General features: G+C 43.0%; 1 protein-coding gene across 3 annotated transcripts in view; it reads right to left on the reverse strand.

Annotated features, from left to right (window-relative positions):
• Positions 1-900: 900 nt before the first annotated feature.
• IQCK (IQ motif containing K) overlaps positions 901-18,071 on the reverse strand; it is a 137,379-nt gene continuing 120,208 nt past the window's right edge. For all 3 annotated transcript variants that reach the window (XM_007188434.3, XM_057528806.1, XM_057528805.1), the window contains one exon: positions 901-1,750. In XM_007188434.3, the coding sequence (XP_007188496.2) occupies positions 1,695-1,750 (56 nt within the window). In that variant the 3' untranslated portion in view covers positions 901-1,694. The remainder of the gene's footprint in view (positions 1,751-18,071) is intronic.

The following is an 18,071-nucleotide window of genomic DNA, read 5'->3' on the forward strand; positions in this document are numbered from 1 at the left end:
TTTAAATCTCTGGTAGTTTTTGCACTTCTGGGTTTTATTTTATTTTGGCTTTGAGGTCAAGAGTGGGCTGAATGCTCTCCCAGTGAGGGTGGAGACGGGGAGTGAGGGGAGAGGGCAGAGAACTGTTCTTCCAATGACTTCACCTGAAGGGTGCGAAGAGACATCTTTGCCAAGAGACTGTGGCAGCCAGCTGCCGCCATGGAGTGAAGCTGAAATACAACATTAAATGGCCCCTCTGTTTAAGGTCTGCTTATGTAAACAAGACACTGGGGGAGGACGACCTGGAAGGAGAGCCTGTGCGATCAGAACACCTAATTGTAAGCACAAATCTTTCCAGGTCCAGTTATCAAACTCACCTTGGGACTATAAGAGCCACTCTTTCCCCTCTAATAGAAAACGGTCATTCTGTGCTGGATTCCTCCCCCGGAGATGGAGTGGAGGGAGGGAAGCGATCGGCCCCAAGAATTGACAAACTGGGAAGTTTTGTGTGTCTCAAGGGCTGCAGATTTGGTTGCTGAAAGCTGGGGAGTCACTGTTTTAGCACAGATTCTGTCAGCGCCCACAGGACGTGGGCAAAGTGGGAGTGGTCTTCCTGGTTAGGCAAGGCTGAGTTGAACCCCGAACCGAAAGGGAGCATTGTGGCTTTTATAATCCAATGATGCAATGATTATACCAGCTTACAGGAGTTCTCAGCAGGTGCTTTTTATTCATTGATAAAGAGCTAAGGCTCGTTTTTGATAGATAATATATATTTATTAAATGCATTAATGTGTGTTTTATAATGTACCTTTATCCTCCCCTGGCTGACTGTTGCATACTTTAAAAAAATCGTTAAAGAAATTTCAAGACAATCAATGTGTACCATAAACGACTGTATATAAACATTACAAATTTAAAAGATTGTAAAGCATGGGCAAATAGGTTTTATTTTCAAAATGCTGTTCTTAACACAAAAAATAAAGGCTTTACTATTTACTTAAGACGTGTGGTAGCTTGTCAAAACAACCCAATACAACTACTTGGCTTTCAGATCCGCCTGGAGGCTAAGTCTGTGGCATTTTGAATGGGAGAATCCTGGTTAACAGCAAACTGCAGCACAATTGAGGGTAATAAGTCAGTTTACCCATAAAATGAGGAATTTCTATAATGCTTTAGGGCCTAGACAACAAAAATTCTTTATCTTTATTGTTGTCTGGGTTTGTGTCTTATCTTGATGCAGTCAAAGTTAAGGGTCAGTCTCCTTGGGAAATGATCACAGGCAATAATGACTTTTTTATGAAAAGAGTACTCACCAGATAAATTTAAAACCCACTGCAGAGGTTTGGGACTTTATTTTAAATATGGATCTTTGCAAAGGTGGCCAAAACTGGGAAACCGGTAACTAGAGAAAACTTCAACATCTCTTGGAATCAGAGTTCACTGTACATTTTAGCAGTGGTTGGTGTAGAAGAATACTCCTGAAGCACTGACGAAATATACGGATGAAAGAATAAAATTGGGGGATAATGCAGAAAGTTAAAACTATTACTTTCTTATGATAAACTATTTGCACTAAAACATGTTTGCAACGAAAAGATTCTTATCCGAATGCACCAAATCTAGTTGTTCAAGAAAGCACAATAGAGGAAGCATAACTTGAACATTTTCCTCAAGTGGAGAAATTGGAGCAAAGAGGGGAAAGATATCGACAGCTGTTAAGGTTGTGGAGTCTTAGCTGTAGCCTCTTCTCCATCCTCCATTTTGCATTTTACTGCAAAGAAATGAAAGAGAAAGTCAGGGTCAATCTACAAGCCTAGACAGACTTGGCATCTGGAAACTGCAGACTTGGATACACAGAAGTCAGTTGCTTCGAAACCCACTGAGCGGCTGCGATGGTTCTGGTCCCGTGGATCTACCGGGGAAGAACACAGGGCCTTTGTCCTCCACCGGCAGCACCTGGAGTTTCAAAGCCACTTCACGTAACGTTCATGGCCATTCTGAGTTCAGTTCAGAAGAAGGTCAAAAGTATGCTTTGCAGGTCGGGGGCACTGAAGGAAGGAAGTTTTACTAAAGATGATGACAGATTCGAGGCTCTTGACTCAACCAAATCTGTCACCACTCACCCTGTTCCCCCCACACCCAAAATTAAAAACTCAGGACAGCACTGGGGTCAGTTCGAGGCCACAAGAGAATCTTTTCTAGTCTTTTATGGTCCAGACAAGAATGTGATCCGGGTGATTTCCTGAGTCGGCCAAACAGGAAAGTTAGCTGAACGCAGAGCACTGCACTATTTGGAAGGGAAATTGTCCCAATAGGTAAAAGCCCCTTCCCCCCAATATATAGAAACCCAGTCCCCTGGTGGGTGGGATATCCATTTGGAAAGACCCTCTCTTTTTAATAAATCTTCGCTTCTAGTGTCCAAGTTAATGCCTGAAGGGTTATTCAGAGCAAGGCTGCAGGCTCTGGTCATGCTTGAAGAGCAGTGTTCGCGTAGAAAGGGTGTTGGGGGTTGGTACTGTGTAGAGCAGAGGTTTCAGTCGAGCCTGACCTCCCAGTGGCTGAGGGCACACGCTGGCCACGGACCCCATCACATGCAGCGCAGTGGACTAAACAGGCTAGCCCAGCAGTCTTCAGGCTGGCGCTACACAAAGACTTCCCAAGGGTTCTTGGTCATGGTTTATTCAAAGACAGTTTCCAAATCTTGGCTTCCTTGCGTGGACTTGCAGTTGCTCATTTCCCTTTCCTACCTCTTCCCATCCTGGCACTACCGAGGGTGTAAAAAATCCCCAGGTGCCAAACAAGGACGCAATTTGAAATGTTGGCATCCCCAGAGTCTCCTTTACTTTCTATACTTAATAACTATCAAATTTTAGAATGTATTTAGTTGGCTTTGTGAACTAGTATTAATAACTCAAACCAGAAAAATATTTTCAATACCAGGAACCTATGGTCACAGGAAAATTAATTTTTTTCAATGTGTACTATTTTTGTTCCATATTTATGGAAGCTGTACAGGTAACCACAGTGAAGACCCTGTATGCCTCTAGGCCCACTGACGATGACAATGCATGAGCAAGGATGATCCACACCTGGGAGGTGCTCTCCCAGTATCCCGCTGGCCCATGATAGAATCTAGGATACGAATGTTTAGCAACAGGCTGGGGTGGCGGAGTTCTGACTTGTAGCATTTGCCAGTTTCCATGTCTGATTTCAAGCTACCAGCCTGATGACATATTACAGGGGTAGAAAGGGGCGCACACAACCAGAAGGAGCAGCTCAGCACACGGCTGTTCCAGATCCCCACGGGCAGGTGTGCAGGGAAACCCAGGCGTGGGATGGTTTTCCACATGTGGTTGGGGGACCAGCAATGTTTGCATCACTGGGAACCTATTAGAAATGCACATCCAGGCCCCCACCCCAGACCTATAGAATCAAAAATTGGGGGTGGAGCCCAGCCATCAGTATTCCTAACAAGCCCCCCCGGTGATTCTGATGGACACTAGATAAAGTTGAGACCCACTGACCACTGGTTTTTTATGCTGGCTGCGTTTAAGAATTACCTGGGTAGCTTCTGAAACCTGTTGGTACCTGGATCTCGCCCCAGACATTCTGATGTAATTGGTCTGGGACCCGGGCATCAATTCTTATTCAAAGCTGTGTGTTACTAAGATTCAGGGTCAAGAATCTTTCTTGCTAAGGGTCAAGAAACCCAAACCGTGGTTGGAGTCCCTTAAGGAAACGTGAATGCAAAGACCCTCAGAGCAGTTCATAGGAGTCTCAAAGTCTCAAAACTTAAGCCATTTGAACGACATTCTCTCTGGCCTACAACTGGCAGACAGACACTTAAGGCTACTGGTAGCATGGAAGGAAAGAGGAATTGGCTGATGGGAGGAGTTCCCAAGCCTTGGGTTTTCTTTAGTTCCTCAACCCTGCTGGAAGGAAGAATTCACCTGCATGCCTTTCCTTTGTCCCAGTATTTTAACCAATCCTGTCATGCCTTGAGACCCTCCTCCCCACCCCTACATTTTGACCTTGCCTAGGAAAAAGCCCCTCTCTCTTTCAGATCATTATACAAAAATCTTGAAGGAGGAGAGTAGAAAGGGATGCTGGGAACACTCCTTCAAGTTGGAGAATCTAGACACTAACTAGAGTTGACGGACTGGAAGTAAAGGTGTGAAGCTTCATGATGGAATCACCTGGAACTCTGAACACTCCTGGTGGCCAGCCCCACCCTAGCCAATCAAGTCAGAATCTCTTGGGGACTTGGGGAGACGGGGACTGCCCACTGGTGCAAACACACTGGAAAACTGGCAATATTAAGTGAAACTGAGCATGTACATTCCCCACAATGCAGCGATTCCAGTACTGTATCCAGCCCCTGGAGAAGCCCTTGCACACGTTACTGGCAGACATCAGTGAGGATGTTCATGATGGCAGAAAACTGGAAACAGCCCAAAACTCCATCAGCAGCTGACCGCATAAATAAACTGTGGTTTACTGGAACAGCGAGTATACAGCACTGGACCTGAACGAACCACAGCTACCCGTGTCGGCTTACCTTAGCTTACAGTATTGAAGGAAAAGATGCAAGGCACAGAATAATACATACAGTGTGATTCTATGTATAGCAAATCTAAATGTTGAGGGTTGCATATAAAGATGAAGGGAATCTAAATAAAAGCAAGAGAACGATTATCACAAAAGTTAGCGTAAGTGGCTTCATGGTGGGAAGGGGAGCCTTAAAAGTGTTCACAGTGTACCACTTCCTTAACTGGTATGGTGGTTACCTGAGTGTTTGCTTTATAGCTCTATGTGTTTTATGGTCGCTATTATATGTATATTTCATCTCCTCCCAAGAAAAGGTAAGAAGAAATAAAGATGGTTGTCTGTAACTTGAAACTACAAAGTCAACTAATTAAGGAACGGGAAAGAGCAATTTAACTCTTTTGGGAGGGGGGGATGGGATTTAAGTGAGCTAATTCTCATCTGTCACATCAGGAAATCAGGAGATAGTGTCTAAACTTTTCCCTAACCCTAACCCTAACCTTAACCACCCAGAGAAACAGCTCAGAGCTCAAAGTGATTGCCATAGAAGAGGGTGACAGATGATGCTCATTCATCCTCCTGTTTTATCCTCTATACCCGTAACCATGGCAACCATGTACAGGGATTACTTTGCTAAAAATTAAGAAGCAGCTAACGTCTCTCCTTAGTGGTTTTCCTCCTCCGGGTCTTGGCGGAACCTTGCACAGGCAGGTTATTCAGTAGAAGGAGGGAGCAAGAGAAGAGGCAGTGGAGGGGAGCAGGCAGTGAGATGAAAGACCCCAGTTTCCACCTTAGTTTAGAGACATCACTGTGGTAGGCTTCCAGCACCAACAGACGGCTGCCTCCATGGCCCTGCGCTGCCCCTGTACCCCTTGGCAGACTGGTGCGGAGCCAGTTACGGAAGGCCTTGAGAGAGCGGAAGATCCCAGAGTGATGCACCAGGCCTCCAGCTTCAGTTAAAGGCAGCGTGACAAGAGAGGTCTCGCATACTAGTGAGACCCGCTTACGCTCTCCTCCTCTCCACTGCCCCCCGCGCGCTCCTGTGTCACTCAGTGACAGAGTTGAGAACCCCAGACATGGCTAGAGAAGCTGCCTAAGACATAAGGAGGAAATTCAGGGACCACAGGGTCATCCAGCTACTCACTCAGTGTTGCCCAGATGTGGCCTCGGCACAAAGGACCAGCTGGGGCAAAAATACAGATTCCTGGACCCCGCCTCAAACCTTGATAATCAGAATCTCGATGAGTGAGTGGGAATCAGCACCCACCACCTCTACGCTTTGAGTGATCCTTCTGATGTGACAAGTTTGGGAAAGAGCGCTGTATCACTCAGCTATCACTCAGTGCCTGTTTCCTGAGGGCCCACGTCTGAGAGGGGCCCTGCCTCCTGAGGGCCTGGGAGGGTCAAGACCCACGAAGTGCTCAGCACTGAGTCTGATCCAGAGAAGCACACACTACATATTAGCTATTACTATTCTCAGGGCACAGTCTTTGACCTCAAGAAGCTCACAGAGGGGGAGGCAGGAAAATTAACAGGGAATTAGAGATGCTTACACACCAAAGAGAGAAGCTGCTTCAGTAAATGTGCATCCATCACACAGATGGGTCCTGGGGTTACAAAGAGAAGACTGGTTCACACTATCAAGTCAGAGATATATATATATATTAATATTATATATAAATTTTTTTTTAGCCAATTAGCACCCAGCTTTTAGGATTCCGGGTAAATAATAAGACAACACTTCTATGGTACTTATTGGGCCCTTTGCGCATATGAAGTGGCAGTGAGGTACGTGCTGTTATTTTCCCCAATGACCGTATAGATGAGGAGACTGAGGCACGCAGGTTACGTAAGGAGCCTGGGGTCACACTGTGGGCTGTCTGGCTCCTGCATTCATGCCCGTAACCTCCACAGGGTCGTGGTCTCTCTCCCCAGGGAGATGAAGATTTCTGTAATGAAGACGCAACAAAAGGTGCTGCTCCCACATCTCTTCCCACATAGACAGTTTAGGAAAAACCAAAATGCCCAGCACCTGTGGAATGAGTAGATACCTGATAATTTATAAACTTGATAAAATAGGATGAAACCGTTCAAAATGTGCTTTTGCTAAAGCTTGGAGGAACAAGGAGACACGCCAAGAGCAAAATACAGTGGAATTTACAAAATTCCTATAAATTTTGATGATGCAAATTTTAAATTGCTCCATTCCAAAAGTTAACAATGTCTCCAAGGGGGACACTGTGGCTTCTGTCTGGTGGTGTTGAAAGCCAACAAAGCTGATGGCTCCAAAGGTAAAGTGGAAGCTAGGTTCTTTCACTCAGTCATCTCTGCCCTTGTTTTCTCTCTTGCTTTTCTGAAAAAAAAAAATTATTTTTCTTGAAAACAAGCGATTCCTATTTTATGTTTAGTCCTGAGTGAGATGTTCATAGTACACCCTTTAAATGTGACTGCCCTGTAAAAAAAAAATTACATTCATAACTAAGTGGTGGCCCAGCATTTCAACTCTTAAAAAAACTAAATATAGAGAAAACGATTGAAAAGAAATGGGTGAATTTTTGTTTTCCCAAATGTCTACCGTCCACGTGCATCGCTATACTATTGCGGAAAACTTTCTAAAAGAACTAACAACATATACCAGACAGAAGATAAACAGACTGTCAGGGCATCAACATGTACACGGTGTTACTGTGGTCAGGCAGACCGCAGAGGTGGGGAGAGGCAGGGAGGAGGAGAGGTCGGGAGCTGGGGAGTCCCAGGGGAGCTGGCCCCCCAGTATCAGCAGACCCACTGTTGGGAGACCCCAGGGAGAGATCCACCCAAGGGTGACGCTGCCCTAGTAGAGGTGATCACTGAAAAAATATTAATGAAACCTATGCTAGGAATAGTTTCTGATTGGGGAATTGGTAGAAAAGTAATGTTTCCCCCTCAGTTTGCTTGCTCACAGAAGGGTAGACTCTGGTGTCAAGCAGACCCAGGGTTCAAATCCTGGCTCTGCCATCTGATAGCTGGGTGACCCCAGCCCCAACAACATTTCATCGTTTGAACTAAGTAAAATAATCTTGACCTCACAGAGTCCTCATGAGATTAGGGAGATAATGTACCGAATGTGCCCAGTGCAGGGACTGATACGTTGTAGGTATTCAACAAACGTGACTTCTTTTCCTCTGAGTGGCCTGTAGAAATACAAGCTGAAATGCTGCTAAAGAGTTCACTTAGCATCTTTTAAAACTCATGTCACTCATCATCTTAAAGTTAGTTAGTTATCTTGCAAGCTCAGCTATCAAACATGGCCAAGGATTTGAAAGTAAGCAGAAGAAGCCAGTGTAGATGTTTTGGAATGTGTGCCCCAAACTCTGGTGTTTTAGTTGCAGGAGTGTCTCTGAGACCTCTCTCAGAGCTTGTGTGCCCATCCTTAAAGCATCATTTGGGCAAGCTGAGCTACCAGATTTCCTCAGAGCATAACTGAGTTTAGAAATGAATTTGTGTCCCGATGGCTGATAAGCACATAAAAAGGTGTGCATCAAAGAAATTAAAGCCACAGTGAGACAGACACTACACACCCACCAGGATGATTACAATGAAAAAGGCTCATCACACTAAGTGTTGGTGAGGATGCAGGACAACTGAATGCTCAGGCATCGCTAGTGGGGATGGGAAACAGTGCCAACACTTTAGCAAAAGATTTAGCAGGATCTTGCCAAATTAAGTATTATGTATGTACTCTCAGGCCCATCAGTTCCACTCCTGGCTAATCCTCAACTGAAATGAGTACTTACATCCACCAAAAAACATATACAAGAATGTTCATAAAAACTGGATACAACCCAAGTGTCCATCAATAAGAGATATACACATTGTGATACTATTCACAGGAAAGAATACTACACATCAGTGAAAAAGAGGAAACTACTGCTGCCCTCAACATTTTGGTTGACTCTCCCAGATGTAATAGCCAGCAAAAGAAGCCAGGCACGGAGTCCATACTCTTTCCATTTATGTGAAGTTTGAGAATAAGCAAAACTATTCTATGGTGATAGAATTCCAAATAGAGTTTGCCTTGGGGTTGGCTGCTGCCTGGGTGGGAGCACGAGGGAACCCCTGGAGGTGGAGCCCATTCTTCATCCTGATCCGGGAGCTGGTTACGTGGTGTGTACATACAGAGAAGTTCACTGTGCTGTACACTTAGGACCAGGGCACCCTGCTGTCTGTGAGTTTGACCTCAACAAAAAATAAAATTAAATAAATAAAATAAAACAAAATAAAATAGGAAAATGGGGAGGAAGAGAACAGGCATCAAAATCTGAGGACGGGGCTTCCCTGGTGGCGCAGTGGTTGAGAATCTGCCTGCCAATGCAGGGGACACGGGTTCGAGCCCTGGTCTGGGAAGATCCCACATGCCGCGGAGCAACTAGACCCGTGAGCCACAACTACTGAGCCTGTGCGTCTGGAGCCTATGCTCCGCAACGAGAGAGGCCACAATAGCGAGAGGCCCGCGCACTGCGATGAAGAGTGGCCCCCGCTTGCCGCAACTAGAGAAAGCCCTAGCACAGAAACGAAGACCCAACATAGCAATCAAGCAATCAATCAATAAATAAAAAAACTTTAAAAAAAAAAAAAAATCTGAGGACGTTTTCATTCAGATCCAGGGCAGAGTCTAAGGTGCCTCGACAGTCCCTGAGGGCTCCACACTTGAAACAGATTAGTAACAGTATCACACTATTAAGTAGAAAATTTGCATTTACTGAATGCTAGACATTATGTTCAGGGCTTTACACAAATGTATCATCTCGGTTAATCACCCCAGCCACTCTGGGAGGTAGATGCTATCATTATTTCCATTTACCAACGAGAAAATTAAGGCTGAGACACTAAGCAACTTGCCCAAGGTCACAGAGCTAAATAAATGGCCCTGCCAGAACTCTAAGCCTGGTCTGTCTGAGTCCAAAATCCATGGTCTTAACCATCATGTCATACTAATGCAGAGTATGAATTGGGGTCCCTGATCACCACCCAGAATAATCCAACAAAGCTTAAAGTCAGGCTGTATTACTTTCTAATTAGGAGGTAGGGGAGTGTACAATATATATTACCAAGGTTTTTTTTTTTTCTGTTTTTACTGGACTGAATTTTTAAAATAAGATTATTTTTCAATTATAAAAGCTGTTCATAGTCATTATAGAAAATCTGAAGAATATAGAAAAAAATATGAAAAAAAAACTTCACGTCCCCAGTGGAAGAATATGTCATGGAAGATTTTCTTTCTAAAAAGAAAGAAATGTTGACATGTAGAGGGTAATGTCAATAGTCTGGTATGTTTACCCCCCTTTCTTAACTGTGCCAGATGTTGGGTTGTGTTATTTTGAGGAAAGTTGAGCCAGCTTGGAAGCCACAAGGCACTGGGGCAGATTTGACAGTCTTGAATGTGCAGTAATTACTGCTGTTGACTTCTAAACAATGTAAACTCAGGGCGAAGTCTCCTGGAAGGCAGCATTTTAAATGGAAACATTTGGTGCTGGAAGTGACAACAATAGTTATATTAAAACAGAATCTCAACATCAAGTTTTGACCCTGGAAAGGATCTTGATTCCTGGAAAGGGAGACATTTAATAAGAGCCATGTTTTTCACAGATGAGGGAAACTGAGGCTCCAACAGGGGAAGAAATGGGGCCATTGGAGCACAGCTTAGTTGCTCAGGGCACACCTTCTGGAGCCAGGCGACTTGGCTTTTACCATCATTTACCAACTGGGTGACCTGAGCAAGTCTCTTAACCTCTTTGAAGCCTCAGCTCCCTCACCCATAAAATGGGGACAGTAAGACCTTCCTCTCAGTAGAGTGCGAGGGTGAAATGAGATGGTACCCATTGCCTGGCTTATGGTAGATGCTCAATAAAATTATTTCTTAATTATATAGGCAATGCAGTGGCTGTAGAAAAGCTGGAAAATACGCTTTTTTAAAACAAATATTTAAACAAATTTTCTTTAAATCATGTAAGTGAGGTTTATGTCCTACTCATATGTGTTTATATATCTATTAGTATTTTCTTCTTACATCTGAATTTACAAGGGCAGCTCCATTTCGCAGTTAGCATCAAGATTGGAGATTTAGCACAGCAGTTTAAATAGCCACCACCTAGTAGGCTGTCCTTCAAAATTCTGCGTCTGGGCTTCCCTGGTGGCGCAGTGGTTGAGAATCTGCCTGCCAATGCAGGGGACACGGGTTCGAGCCCTGGTCTGGGAAGATCCCACATGCCGTGTAGCAACTGGGCCCGTGAGCCACAACTGCTGAGCCTGCGCGTCTGGAGCCTGTGCCCCGCAACGGGAGGAGCCGCGATAGTGAGAGGCCCGCGCACCGCGATGAAGAGTGGCCCCCGCTTGCCGCAGCTGGAGAAAGCCCTCGCACAGAAACGAAGACCCAACACAGCCAAAAAATAAATAAATAAATAAATAAAGTGAAATTCTTTAAAAAAAAAAAAAATTCTGCGTCTTCAAAAGCCTAGGGAGTCAGGGGTGTGAATGAACACAGAAGAACCCTGTCAGCCGTGTCTTATGACTTTTTTATTTATCTCTGCATTCTCAGCTGCCGCTGCCAAGACTGAACCTTTAGAAATATCCCAGGCATTTTGAATGAACTCGGGTTATAAACAGTTCTCATCCAGTTCAGACTGGCAGAAGCCCTGCATATTGAATGCTGCCTTTAAGTGAAATGGAAACAGATCCTCCAGTTTATTTTTATATAGCTCCTCTGTGAGTGTAACAAGCTAATAACTAATTGAGAAACTATTTCAATCTGTAACTAGGGACTGGCGCAGTATTCACTCATTATCTTGGTAGTTGGTCCAGAACCCGAGGCAGACAGGGCTCCAGTCAAGAAACCCTGATGACTAAGCCAACTTTATCAAACCTTAAAAGAAGGAAATGGGAAGTAACATTCCAAGAGTTTCAACTACAGAGTTCTTTCTAATAGGAAGCCGACTGGTGTACTGAAAAGAAAATTTGAATTTTTCAAGCGCTGATGTTGGTGAGAAACTTACTGACCCCTAAACAAAACTACTTTTTAGAAAGGATCACTCATATCACCTAGTCATTTTTACCCTCTAAATGTCTCCTAAACCCATCCACTTCTGTCCAGTTCCACTGCTACCAGGTCATCAGATCCATCTCCCACCTGCAGCCATGCTCATCTTTCTATAAAGCCCATCTGATGATGCCACTGCCCTGCTAAAGCCCTTTAAAGGCTCCCGGCTGCCCTCAGGATCAAGCCCAAAGTCCCCCGAGGCCACTGCTCCCTCCCAGCTCCCCGGTGCCTCGCACCCTGCTCTCATCGCTCAGGCCTTCTTTCAGTCCCCCTTCCAGGCTCAGGGTCTTTGCCTCCATCCTTCCCTCATCCAAAAGCCCTCCCTGCCATTCACATCTAGTTAATTTCTAGGGGAACCTATTCAAACCCACTGCTTAAGTCTTTCGAGGCATCCTGAACTTCTTCGGAGCACTCATCACAGTCTGTAATCATGGATTCACGTGATTATTGGAATAGTGTCTGGCTTCCCCACTAGGCTTGAGTTTCGAGTAGAACAACGTGTTGGCTTATGTTCTCCATTGAACCTCCAGCATGTGGCAGGTCCAGTCCTGTGCCCAGAGCAGGCGCTCGATCAATCTTGGCTGAACCAATGAATGAAACCCTACTCTAGCTTCCTTTGGGAGCCCCCAGGCCTTTCTCTCTCAGACTCCAGACTGTCAAAAGGACACACATCGGGCTTCCCTGGTGGCGCGGTGGTTGAGAGCCTGCCTGCCAATGCAGGGGACACAGGTTCGAGCCCCGGTCTGGGAGGATCCCATATGCCATGGAGCGGCTGGGCCCATGAGCCACAATTACTGAGCCTGCGCTCCGCAACAAGAGAGGCCGCGGTGGTGAGAGGCCCGCGCACCGTGATGAGGAGTGGCCCCCGCTTGCCGCAACTGGGGAAAGCCCTCGCACAGAAACGAAGACCCAACACACCCATAAATAATAAATAAATAAATTAAAAAAAAAAAAAAGGACACACATCTTTTCCAGCAATATAAAGGATTCTCCAGGTCAGCGGGGATGCCCAGACTTTAGTATCGGAGAGGCAAGTATTTGCATCCAGTCTCTAGCACTTACTACCAGCATGCCCTTGGCCTAGTTGCTAACCCTCTCAGAGCTTGTTCCCTCACCTGTAAAAATGGGTTCCTTGCGGATCTTATTGCACAGGGTAATCTTGATATTTAAATACATTAACTGAGATCACATACACAAATCCACCAGAAGAGTGCCTGGCACACAGCAGATGCAACAGGTGCTTAATAAATGGCGGTCCTCGTCAGGGTTCAAACCGCTGTTTGCCTGGTTTCCTAGGCAAAATATAACAAACTATAACTTGGGGTCTGCCGCCTTCCCTCTTGCCTTCCTTTGCCAGCACCTATTGTGTTTGTTGACTCAAGACCGAAAATGACGAACGTGCCAGACAGAGCCATGGTCTCTTGGAGCTAATCTATGTTTGAATTGAAAGATAAGTGTTTTCAATATGCAAACAATATCTTCAAGAGTTACATGAATTGGGTTAAACCCTCTCACAGCCATTGCTGGGAAACGATCCTAAGACACTGATCTTAGATACATACAAATATTTAGGAATATGGACATTTATTTGGTGCATGGTATCAAAACACTTCTCTTTGGCTGATGCGAGAAAACGTTTAATGTCTACTCATTCTGATTGCAATTCCCAGGCTGATAGGAAAGACATGAATGTCACCTCACCATTTCCTCACAGGTAGACCGCTCCATTTCCGCTGCCTGTTGCAACAATAACAACAACACTGATGAAAATACTAATAATCATTATAAGTACTATTTATTGAGTTCTTACAATATGTCAGGTGGTGTACAAGGTCATATATCCCTATGTTGTCTTTAATCTTCAAAACGACTCTCTGAAGGTATTATTATCTCCAATTTTCAGATGAGAACACAGGCTCTGAAAGGTAAGTGACTTTTCTAAGATGCACATGTGGGATTTGACACCTCATTTGCCTGTCCCTAGTCTACTGCTCTTCAGGAAATCATCTCAAAGTTTGAATTAAAAGATTAACGTTTTCAATATGTAAAAATATCTTCAATAGCTGCACAAATGAAATTAAATTCTCTTAGGAATGAAGGCAGCCACGGCAGCAATATTTATAACGGTGAAACTTAGAAGTGTCCAAAGAGAAAAAAATTATGTAGCTAATCATGTAAAATAAGTTTATAATATAGGGAGATATGTTTACCATGTAAAGCTAGGTGAAAAAAGCAAGGGTACATGAAAATAACTGCTATGAAGTATGATCTCACTGATGTAAACTTAAAGATAGAGATCCATTTTCAAAAAGATTGACATGAAAGATGACAACTGGAAGTTCAAGGGACCCAGAATAGCCAAAACAGTCTTGAAAAAAGAGAACAAAGTTGGAGGACTCACACTTTCCCATTTAAAAACTTATTAAAAGCGACAGTAATTGAGACTGGGTGGTACTGGCATAAGGATAAATATATAAATCAGTGTAATAGACCTGAAAATCCAGAAGTGAACACTTACACTTATTTATTAAATTTATTTATTTATTTATTACATTTATGGTCAACTGATTTTCACCAAGGGTGCTAAGACCATTCAATGGGGGAAAGAATAGTCTCTTCAACCTATGCTGCGGGACAACTGGATATCCACATGCAAAAGAATAAAGGTGGACCCTTACCTTACACCACATACAAAGAGTAACTCAGAATGGGTCAAAGACCTAAATAAAATCCCTAACACCATAAAGCTCTTGGGAAAAAGTGAGTGGAAAAAAGTGGTTTAGACATGGTCCATGGTCCAACAGATTAGAAAATGGTTTCTTAAATATGACACCAAAAGCACAAGCAACAAATGAAAAAATAAAGTGGACATCATCAAAATTTAAAACTTTCATGCTTCAAAATACACCACTTTCAAGAAAGTGAACAGACAACCCATGCAACTGCAAATCATATCTCTGATTACAGACTTGTGTCTAAAATACATTTTAAGAAATCCTTACTACTCAATAAAAGACAGACAATCCAATTTAAAAAGGCAGAGGATCTGAACAGACATTTCTCCAAAGAAGCTATACAAACGGCCAATAAGCACCTAATAAGATACTCAACATCATTAGGCATTAGAGAAACATAAATCAAACCACACTGAGATACCACTTAACATCCACAAGGATGGCTATAGTCCAACAGACAGATAATAAGTGCTGGTGAGGATATGTAAGAATTGGAACCCTCATCCACTGCTGGTGGGAATGTAAAATGGCGCAACCGCACTGAAAACAATCTGGCAGTTCCTCAACCAACTGAACCTAGAGTTACCATATGACCCAGGAATTCTACTCCTTACTATATACCCAAGAGAAATGAAAACATGTGTCCACACAAAATATTGTACATGAATGTTCATAGCGGCATTATTCGTAATAGCCAAAATGTGAAAACAACTCAAATGTCCATCAACTGATGAAGAGATGCACAGATGTGATACATCCATACAATGGAATATTATCTGGTCATGAGTTGTATCCCCCTCAAATCCATATGTTGAAGCCTTAAACCCGCACATGTGACTGTACTGGAGATGGGGCCTTTAAGGAGGTGATTAAAGTTAAATGAGGTCATAAGAGTAGAGCCCTGATCTGATAGAACGGGTACCCTTATAAGAAGAGGAGGAGATACAAGAACTCTCCCTCCACTATGTGGGGACACAGCTAGAAGGCAGCTATGCAAACCAGGAGGAGAGCTCTCACCAGACCCAACCATGCTGGCACCTTGATCTTGGAAATCCAGACTCCAGAACTGTGGGGAAAAAAATGTCTGTTGTTTAAGTCACCCAGTCTATGGTATTTTGTTATGGCAGCCGAGTAATACAAGTCATAAAAAGAAATGATGTACTAATATGTGCTACAACATGGATGAAGCTTGAAAACACTATGCAAAGTGAAGATGCCAGTCACAAAGGCAAATCTATAGAGATTGAAAGTCCATTAGTGGTTGTCTGGGGCTGGGAAGAATGGGAGTCTTGCGGGCTTATAGCTAACGGGAGTAGGGTTTCCTCTGGGGGTGATGAAGATGTGCTAAAATTGATTGTAGTAATGGTGGCAAATTCTGGGACTATACTAAATGTCACTTAATTGTATGATATATGAATTATATCTAAATAAAGTTATTTTTAAAAAAGAAAGAGGACCTTTTGATAGCAGTTATCTCTGGATGGCAAGACTTAGAATTATCTACTTTTTCGTTCAATTTTCTACAAAGGGTAAGTATTACTTTTCTAATCAGTTAAGAAGAAAGTTATTTTTTAAAATTCTGTTAAAACAAGTGCCAGCAGTATTCTCCTCTTCTACAAAGCTGATAAAGCTCACACCTCTGCAAGAGTCGAATACACACTAATGACAACTCCTCCAGGCCGGGCTTCTCAGTGTTTAATGTTCTCTCATGTACATTATCTCATGTGAGATTCACAATCTCTTTGTGCTGTAAACAAGGCAAATACCTATTTTCTTCCTGAATGTATTTATATCCTGCTTCCTCTCTAAAAGGATTTCAGATAATTTACAAAAAAATATATAGCTAATAAAAATAGAAAAAAGAAAACCAAGTCTGAAGAGAAATGGAGAATTTAGATATGCTAACCAAGAAGAGTCAGTAAGTTGCTATAAATGAGGTTTAAATTGAACTGAGCTTCCTGGCAGACTAGGCAAAAAGGTAAAGTTAGGGAAGAAGCAAACCATTTCCCCAAGGGGAGCTACATTTTTCCTGGCACCGTTTGCTGGAAACATTTCTCATATGGGGATTTATTTTTGTAAAAAGATCTAATGGACCATGATCCAGGAATTCTACTCCTAGGTGTACACTCAAGAGATACTCTTAGATATCTACCAGGAATGCTCATAGCAGTTTTATTCATAATAACTAAAAACTGTAAACAACTCAAATATCCATCAAGAGTAGAGTGATAAACAACTGTAGTATATTCACACAATGGAATACTACACCACCAGTGAAAAAGAACAAATTACTGATACAACCAAGATGGCTGAATCACACAAAATGTGGAGTGAGGAAGCCAGATATAAAAGATTTTTATTTAAATGATGATCAAAAAACAGGTAAAACTAGTCGAGGATGATAGAAACCAAAACAGTGATTACCTGGGGGGCAGGGGGGGTGAGAGGTTAGGAAGATGAGGTGGGTGGGGTGGATTGACTGGGATGGGGCATGGCGGAGCCTTCAGGAATAATGGAAATGTTCCGTATCTTGCCCTAAAGCTGGCTGGTACATGGGGAAGATGTCTATTCAGATCCTCTGTCCATTTTTAAATGTTTGGGGGTTTTTTTGATGTGGAGTTGTATGAGTTCTTTGTATACTTTGGATATTAACCCCTTATCAGATACATCATTTGCAAATATCTTCGCCAATTCAGTAGGTGGCCTTTTCGTTTTGTTGATAGTTTCCTTCTCTGTGCAAAAGCTTTTTAGTTTGATGTGGTCCCATCTGTTTATTTTTGCTTTTATTTCCCTTGCCTGAAAAGACATATCCAAAAAAATCACTAAGACTGATGTCAAAGAACGTACTGCCTGTTTTCTTCTAGGAGTTTTATGGTTCCAGGTCTTACGTTTAAAAGAATAAAACTGGACTACTTGCTCACACCATATACAAAAGTAAATTCAAAATGGATTAAAGACTTAAATGTAAGAAGTGAGATTATTTCATTTTTAAAAATGCATGTGGCAACCCACTAATTGTTTTCACCATCCACAGTGGGAAAAACACGATTCAAAAACTGTATGATTTACAATAGTCATTGATCATTATTGAACCCCTACTGTCTGTGAGTATTGGACTAAACATGTTACATGCACTGTCTCATATGGGTTTCTTCAGGATCCAGTGAGGGGAATACTTTTATAATTTCTATTGCACAGATGAAGAAACGGAAGGTCAGAGAGGTTAAGTAACTTTCTCAAGGTCACACAGCCAGTGAGAATTTATAGGTGAGCATTAGCTCAAGTCTTTTTAACTCAAATAACCTTGCCTCTCAGTTGAGCTTTTAGGAGGGTGTTAATTTCATTTTACAGTTAGAAGATGGAAGATCAGGAAGGTTAAGTGCTTTGCTCAAAGATACACAGCTAGGAAGCTTCCATTCAGGGTTTGAATATAAATCTTGGGACTCCAGGCCCAGTACTCTTGCTGCCGCTATTAGCTGCTCACTTGGACAGCTTCAAAGGTCACTCTGAAACCTCTTAAATGACAAGTCTTCAGATGCCACGAAAAGCAAGTGAGGGCAACTCCAAGTCACATGGTGAAAGCAGAACACATACAACAGACTCAGTCTCCTCTACCTCCCTCCTGCTCATGGGAGAAAATAAAGCACTTTTTAAAAAGTCTTTCTATACACCAAAGTATTATCAGTGACAGCATGGTGGATACCCTTTTTTGATCTCTTGATACTTTTCTGTATTTT

Source organism: Balaenoptera acutorostrata, chromosome 15 (assembly GCF_949987535.1).
Source record: "Balaenoptera acutorostrata chromosome 15, mBalAcu1.1, whole genome shotgun sequence".
NCBI classification, from domain to species: domain Eukaryota; kingdom Metazoa; phylum Chordata; class Mammalia; order Artiodactyla; family Balaenopteridae; genus Balaenoptera; species Balaenoptera acutorostrata.